The sequence below is a fragment of the Phocoena sinus genome, chromosome 6, assembly GCF_008692025.1.
Source record: "Phocoena sinus isolate mPhoSin1 chromosome 6, mPhoSin1.pri, whole genome shotgun sequence".
NCBI lineage: Eukaryota > Metazoa > Chordata > Mammalia > Artiodactyla > Phocoenidae > Phocoena > Phocoena sinus.
Window position 1 is genome coordinate 25671665 of NC_045768.1, and position 8672 is coordinate 25680336.

At 44.1% G+C, this 8672-nt stretch overlaps 1 protein-coding gene across 1 annotated transcript; it reads left to right on the top strand.

Annotated features, from left to right (window-relative positions):
* Window positions 1–6045: 6045 nt before the first annotated feature.
* On the top strand, window positions 6046–6339 carry LOC116755984 (60S ribosomal protein L37-like). The gene has a single exon (XM_032636129.1). The coding sequence runs from the start codon at window positions 6046–6048 to the stop codon at window positions 6337–6339; it is 294 nt and encodes a 97-aa protein (XP_032492020.1).
* Window positions 6340–8672: the final 2333 nt, after the last annotated feature.

The following is an 8672-nucleotide window of genomic DNA, read 5'->3' on the forward strand; positions in this document are numbered from 1 at the left end:
TGTTTCACCTAGGCACCAGCCTCTATGCTAGGAATCCCTGTATGAATTACTTTCAGCTTTACCTGGAACCATCAGGGAAATATTATCCTCATCTTGCAGACGGAGCAAATCAAGATTTTAAGAGGTGAAAGGTTTGCGCAGAGCCACAACCCGTCAGTGGTGGAATTCAAACCCAGGTCAGTATAATTCCAAAGGCCACGCTCTTATCTTCACACCTGTCAGTAAAAGCATGGGGTATAGACACTTCTGCCTTCTGGCTGTCTGGGTGAGAAACAACTGGAATCCAGGAGCTGCCGGACATGATTACGAGCCTAAGGAATCTGCACTCGAGCACAACCACTTTCCCCAAGTGATTGATTGTAATGGAGACGATTCATCATCCCGCGAGGCGGGGATCACGGAGGTTGTGCCTAGAAGCCAACAGAATGAACAGAGGGGGCTGGGCCACAAAAGCCCTCAGCACACACAGCTGAGACCTGGGGCTTGGAGCTATAGACACAGAACCACGGAGACTCCACCACCTTCCTCAGAGCTCCTCAATCTGGAGCGTTGCCCAGGCCATCTGGAGGATCAGGAAGAGTCCAGTCGTGACAGGTAGCTTTTATCTGGACAGCAGTCACTGCTGTAATGAAACTCCCCTTAGCACTTGCCAAATTCCGTACATCTCTGGTTCAGCTGGGAGCTGGTACCCCTCTGTGTAAGTCTGCATTCGCCAGCTCCAGACCGTTAACACCCTTAAGAGACAGGAGGCAGAGATGTTTGTGGGCACAGGACACTTGGGACCACAAGGAATCTACCCAGACATTCCCTGAGAACTCACCTATCACAGCCTTGTTGGTGCTGGGACCCAAGTCTGAGCTCTGCTAACAAAAAGGAGGGCATTGCCCATAGCATACTGAGGTATTTTTTGATCGTTGCTGTTTTGTTTTTAAATTCTCTCTCATTCATTACACATGTTTTTATCGAGCATCCACCATGCTCGATAAATAAATGAAAGAAAATTCCCTGCCATCAATAATAATTAATGAGTGCTTACTCCATACCAGGAATTTCTCTAAAAGCTGTGCAGGCAGAAAGACATTTAAAACTCACAGCAACACTGCAAGGTAGGTACCAGCCTTGTCTCATTTCACAAAAGAAGAAACTGAGGCACAAGAAAGTTCATTCATTCAACAAATGCATCACACACACACACACGTATATATATAAAGAGAGAGCAAACTTTCTATGCTAATACTCCCAATAACTAGCATGTTTACAATTGGAGCCCTAAAGTTTAAAAAAAAAAATCCTAACCATACACATTTACATACATTTCTGCTCATTGTACCATCCCCGCTAAGAAAGCCATTTTTTAGATGGTGAAATCTCAGAGACGTTTAAGGGATTTGCACAAGGTCACACAGCCAGTCGTGGCCTGCCTATCAGGGAAATGCTTTCTATAGAAGGACCAGAACAAGATCCTCAAGGTACCTTTCAGCTTTAGAACCCAAGGGATCAATTGCAGGGGGCTCTCCTCTCCCACCCTGGCCCCTTGTCCCCTCATTGGGAGTCTACCTGTCACTCCCAGGTCCCTTCTAGCAAAAATCAAGTATTTGAAGCCCCATCACAGAGTTATTTAAACTCTTTCTGCCTCAGTTCCTTGTCTGTAAAATGGAAATAAAACCAGTTATTTCCTTAGAAGTGTGTTGTGAGGATTAAATGTTAATCTATATATAGTACTTAGAGCAGCACGGCACATCCTGAGCGCCACTGGAGAGTTGCAATTATTAAATGTTCACTACGGGGCTTCCCTGGTGGCGCAGTCGTTGAGAATCTGCCTGCTAATTCAGGGGACACGGGTTCGAGCCCTGGTCTGGGAGGATCCCACATGCCGCATTGCAGCTGGGCCCGTGAGCCACAACTACTGAGCCTGGGCGTCTGGAGCCTGTGCTCCGCAACAAGAGAGGCCGCGATAGTGAGAGGCCCGCGCACCGCGATGAAGAGTGGCCCCCGCTTGCCACAGCTAGAGAAAGCCCTCGCACAGAAACGAAGACCCAACACAGCAAAAATAAATTAGTTAATTAATAAAAGTGAAGACATTCCATTTGTTTAAAAAAAAATGTTCACTATGCTCGATGGACCTAGAGATTGTCATACAGAGTGAAGTAAGTCAGAAAAAGAAAAACAAATATCATATAATATCGCTTATATGTGGAATCTAGAAAAATGGTACAGATGAACTTACTGGCAAAGCAGAAATAGAGTCACAGATGTAGAGAACAAACCTGTGGTTACCAACGGGGAGTGGGACAAATTGGGAGATTGGGATTGACATATATACACTACTATGTATAAAATAGATAGATAACTAATGAGAACCTTCTGTTCAGCAGAGGGAACCCGACTCAATGATCTGTGGTGACCTAAATGGGAAGGAAATCAAAAAAAGAGTGGATATGTGTATACATATAACTGACTCACTTTGCTGTACAGCAGAAACACAACACTGTAAAGCAACTATACTCCAATAAAAATTTTTTTTAAATGTTCACTATGCACTAGGTCCTGTTCTAAGTTTTACATGAATCCATACCTACATGGTTGGGACTCTTGCCAGCCCTATTTTATCAGTGCACGAGGAGGCACAAAGAGGTTGTGGGAGGAGGTTACATAGCTTATAAGCACTGGGGCCAGGATTTGAACCCAAGTAGTCAGGCCCCCAACTCTGTGCGCTTGACCTAATACAATTCTGCCTCAGGACCCCATCATGCTGACCCAGCACGGGAAGGGGACAGTTGAGTGGGAAGTCATTCCAGAAGACATAACATTGGAGCTGGTCTTTGGTGACAATTGGTATTTGTAAGGAGTTAGGGAGGTGGAATAGAGGTGTGTCACTTGACATAGGGTTCAAAGGCATTGATTTGGGAGTTAGAATCCCCACTACGCCATTTGCCAGCAGTATAACCTCCAGTGAATTGCTAAGTACCTATGCCTCAGTTTTCTCATGTGTAAAACAGGAATCACTATTCCTACCTTGAGAGGCTGTTGTACAGATGAAATGAACTCAAGCACTTAAGATGTTCTCTGGCACATAACAAGTGTGCAGGAAATGGAGGGTATTTCCTCCCAGCTTCACTCATCTCCTGCTGCCTTGCATCCCTCTTATTTTCATCCTTTCTGCCCCCGATGACCCACCCCCATTCTCTCTATGGAACATTGGTAGTTAGTGTCACTTTGTCTGGCTTACTTTGTTCAGCAAATACTCTCTTAGTTTTCCTCATCCCCTCTGGGACCTCTTTCACCATTTCCTTTCCAAGTACCTCTTCCTATGTCCATTCTGAAACAATGATTTTTCTGTGGGTACCACTGTTGGTCATCTCCTCTCTTCCCACTCTACATACCTGGGTAATCTGTGCATCCATATACTGACAAATCCCAAATCTATATGTCTGGAGCAGATCACTCTTTTGAGCTCCAGACCCACATTTCTAGCTACCACCTCTGCTGGGATGTCACAGTGCTACGTGTCTAAATTAGAACCATCCTTTTTATCCCCCAAAGTACTCTACCTCCTGACAACCCAATCTTAGCAACTGGCACCACCACCCAACCAGTTGCCCAAGCTAGAAACTGGGAGTTGTTTTGGAATCCTCTTACCATTCCACCTCCACATCTAATTAGTCACCAATTCTTGTTGATTTCACCTCCTTTGACACCTTCCGCTTCTCTCCAGCTCCACTGCTCCTGCCTAGTTCAGGCTCAGCCCATGTCTTTTATAGTCTTGGCAGAGCTTCCTAACAAAACTCCTTCTCATCAGCCTTTGCCCTCCTTTAATCCATCCTCTACATCACGGTTGACAAACTTTTTCTGTAAAGGACCAGATAGTAAATATCTTAGGCATTGTGGCCATAGGATCTCTATCACAACTAAGGAATTCCTCCATTGTATGCAAAAGCAGCGGCAGACAATGCATAAATGAATGGGTATGACTCTGTTCCAATAAAATTTCATTTAGAAAAACAGGAGCTGCATGGATTTGGCTCCTGAGCCATAATTTGCCAGCTCTTGTCCTATATTGTGACCAAAATGGCACATGTCATTCCTCTGTTGAAAATCTTTCATTGGTCTCCAGATGTTGTCAAGATAAAGTCTAAGACCCTTAATAAGGCTATTATGTCCTCTGTGATCTGGTCTCTTCTTCCTCTTCTTCTTCTTCTTCTTCTCCTTCTCCTTCTCCTTCTCCTCCTTCTCCTTCTCCTTCTCCTTCTCCTTCCTCTTCCTCTTCTTCTTCTTCTTCTTCTTCTTTTTCTCCTTCTCCTTCTCCTTCTCCTTCCCCTTCTCCTTCTCCTTCTCCTTCTCCTCCTTCTCCTTCTCCTTCCTCTTCCTCTTCTTCTTCTTCTTCTTCTTCTTTTTCTCCTTCTCCTTCTCCTTCTCCTTCTCCTTCTCCTTCTTCTTCTTCTTCTTCTTCCTCTTCTTCTTCTTGTTCTTCTTCTTGTTCTTCTTCTTGTTCTTCTCCTCCTCCTCCTCCACCTCCTCCTCCTCCTCCTCCTCCACCTCCTCCTCCTCCTCCTCCTCCTCCTCCACCTCCTCCTCCTCCTCCTGCACCTCCTCCACCTCCTCCTCCTCCTCCTTGTTCTTCTTCTTCTCCTCCTCCTCCTCTTCCTTCTCCTTCTTCTTCTCCTATTTATCACATTACCCATGCTTCAACTTTTTCCAACAGCTACAGATCCTAGAGTATATTGTGAATTTTTTCCATCTCTGTGCTTTAAAGTTGCTGTTCTTTCTGACCCCAAATGTCCCTTCCCTTCATTTATTTAGCACACTGGCATTCATCCCCCCCAAATTCAAGTTAAGTCTCATCACCTGTTTGAAGTCTCCTACTCCACAACTGGACAGAAAGAGTACTTCTTGTGAAATGTATTTCACTGACAAATTGGGAGGTCTTTGATGACAGAAACTATGTCTCATTCATTTCACATTTTTGATGGCTAAAGGAACCCTCATTTTCACTGTACATAGGAGGAAACTGAGGCACAGGAAACCCATGTTACAAACTCAAGGTCACATAGCAAAGAAGGCTCTATACTGGAATTGAAACCTGGAAAACATGGATCCTGAGTCAAAAAACCTATGCTCTCTCTACTTAACTTTAAAAGTCAGAAAGAAAGATCTTTGTCCAGTGTCTACTTATTTCATAGCCTGGAAATAATATCACTAGATTTTCTCCATATCCGTGAAAGCCTTTAGCAGTAGAACAGGAGAAACAGGATTCTGTATGGCTCCTTCAGAATAAACTATGTGATCTTTCTCTTTTCTCTTACTTTCAAGTCTCTGGGCAAGCTGATGAATGCAACCCATAGGTTCCAAGTGTTGCTGCTGCCTCAAGACTCTAAAGAGACTTCTTGGAGTTCTCTATCTAGTTGGGTGGGTCCCCTCCTCCTGTTGGTTCACTTTTCTGATCCCTTCTGTGAGCATCCTTCACAAAGTAAGTCATTCTGCAAACAAATGAGTTTTCCCACCCTATCAGGTGTGCTCACAACACAATGGACAATGAAGTTCATGGTCTGCATGGTGATCCATTCTCATGTCTCATGCATTACTGTACAAGGAGTGCATACTGCACTTTGTGGTAAGGGTATGGAGTGATGTGAAAAGACTAAAAATGGAAACACAGAACTCAAAGTTACCATTTCTTTCTGAAGAAATAACCCAGAACTGACTTGATTGCCATTCAGCAATGGGATACATGCTTTTTAAAAAATCCTTCACGTTCTGATGCATTTGCAAAACGGAAGGCAACATCGTACTTTCAGGCACCTTTTTCTTAAATTCAAGACTTCAAGGATGTGTGAGAACTGACCTTGACCTCTAGGCCTGTGGTTTTCTCTCTGAGGTCTGCAGAGTTCTAGGATTGCCCTGAGATCTCCAGGAGTTCTACAGTGACGTATTCTCCACTAATTGTTGAAGGTTTACACTATGTCCTCTTGAGTTCTATGTTGGATTCCAGATAAAATTTCTGTTTTGAAAAGTCATTCTATCTTTGGTCTCAGCAGCAGAAGTGAGATGATGAAGGGAACGTCATCATGTGGAAAGCGTCAGAATAAGACGCATGTGTTGTGCCACCGCTGTGGCTCTAAGGCCTACCACCTTCAGAAGTCGACCTATGGCAAATGTGGCTACCCTGCCAAGAGAAAGAGAGAGCATAACCGGAGTGCTAAAGCTAAAAGACGAAACACCACTGGGAATGGTCGAACGAGGCACCTAAAAATTGTACACCGCACATTCAGGCACGGATTCTGTGAAGGAACCACACCTAAACCCAAGAGGGCAGCTGCTGCAGCACCCAGTCCATCTTAACGATTAGTCATGCGATACATGTTCTGGTTTAAAAATCAAACAAACAAAAAAGTCGTTCTACTGCTTATTAGAAAAAATCAAAAATTAAAACTATAATATTCAAATTGACAGGTTAAATTAATGGCTCTGGAAGGTACTTAGGGACCAATTTGTAATAGATCTGCTGATCACTAGTTTCGTCAAGAAATAACTGTGGAAGCAAATAAAAATCTGGAAATATTTGCAAGATGATTGAGCAACAAACCCGCTTTTAGCTTTCTATGCCATCCGTCAGGAGCCTCAGCACTTTCCTCTTGGTCGCCTCCTTGGCTCCGGACCCCTTGGCCTCACTCATCCTGGCACTCTGCTCCACCCTCCCACTTCTCCCCTTTCTGCCTCTCGATGCTTACTCACATTTGAGAGTTGACATTTACACTTGATCTTTATACTCAGCTTAGTCTTCCCAGAGTCACAGCTTTGGCTCCCCTTAAACATGATACAGGCTCACTTGGCTGCCTCAGGCTGCCTTGGGTGACATGTATTCTGGGTCCACTTAACCCGTAAACTTTACCCTATAAATGAACACTGGAGGGGTCCCATTCAGCATAGCAGCTCATGAGGAATAGTAGCCAAAATATAAATAAATCTCAAAACACATGACACCAAACTCCTACTAAAGAGAGTTATGGAGTTAAAGTTATTAATTCAACAAAGATTAACTGTGTGCCTGTTATATGCCACAAATGAGCTGGGTCCTGGAGATTTAGAAGCTATGGCCTCTGCCCACAAGATGCTCACAGTGTAGTAGAGGAGACAGCACAGGGCATAACTGTCTGTGAGACACACTGAAATGGGACAAAACAAGCCTTACAGAGATACAGTCCAAACAGTTTGCAGTAATTGTAGACATTCACAGTCTGGTGCCTACTCTCCTAACCTTATTTCTTCTCTCCCTCCCAGTGCTTCCTGAGCTCTAGCCACACAAAATCCCTCCCTTTCCATGACCTTTCACCAGTCTATGCATTTGCCCGGGCTCCTTTCTCTGCTGCAATTGCTTTCTCTGCCTCCTTCCTCACTGCCAAGTTCTCTCTCGCCCATCATGTAACTCATAGGTGAATGTTTCTGACAGCTAGCAAGTCCTTAATAAATCTGAACAAATAAATTAAAGGCCCAACTCAATTGTCTACCTTTCCGTGAAGCCCCCCCTTGATTTTCAGAATTAATCTGTCGCCTTCTCCGTAATCCCACAGCCCTTTGTTCACATCTTCATCAAATCTTTTAATAAGCTGTACTAAAGTTATTGATTTCTGTGTCTCATGTCCCAACCAGCAATTCCTTAAGAGCAAAGATAAAGTCTTAGATGTCTTTGTATAGATCACTCACTTCCCTAACACGCTTACCCCTTCCCTGGAATTATCACTGCCTGATCGTGTATTTTCTGCTCAATAACTGATTGATAAGGCAATAAATATAAAAATGAATGAATGAGTCATGGGTATAAAATATCATGCAGGCACAAAGAAGAAAGGATTCATTCTTACTATGGATATCAGAAAAGGCTACCTAGAAAAGGTGGCATAAAAATTGAGCCTTGAGAAATTATTAGACGTGTTCCTAAAAAACAAGAGAGAGGAGTACACTCCTAGGGAGGAAAGGGTGTGGGCAAAGGTAGGGAGGAATGAAAGAATGTGACAAATGTGGGTAATGATGACTACATTGATCTGGCTGATGGCCCCTCTGAGGAGTATAGATCTTATCATGGCTCAACGGAGAGCCACGACAGGGGAGTGACACAGTCAGACGTGCATTCTAGGAAGGTAAGTGTGGACTAATAATAGGTGAGAGATTGGAAGCCAGGTGACCCTTCGGAGGCTGTTGCACTTATCCTTGTCTAGAGGAGGGATGGAGAAGATCTGGACTAAGACCGTGAATGTGGAGGTGGAGAGGAAGGATGGTTTAATAGATCTTTAGGAAATCACTCAACAGGAGCTCTAATTTTGCAGAAAAAAGGAAGAAGCCCAGACGCAGAGAGAAAGGAACTGATGAGAATGTGAATTAGAAGAAACAGAATCAGGTCATCAAGTGATCTGAATGGCCAAGGCAGCAGCCTTCCCAAAGGAAATGGTACAAAACTCAGAAGTCAAGGAAATGTTGTCGTGAGCAGGGAACCCAACCAAGGAAAAATTCACTCCACATTTTACAGGAGTTACAAGACTGGTGAGGAAAGCTGGGTTCTTGGCTGAGGTCCGTACTGAGCTGATCACCAAGAGCAAAACGTGCATGACTAACAGCCCATAATAGGCCCTTCCTTACGAGCTGTAATGGGAGCCGTGCTGACAGATGTGACGGGTGTT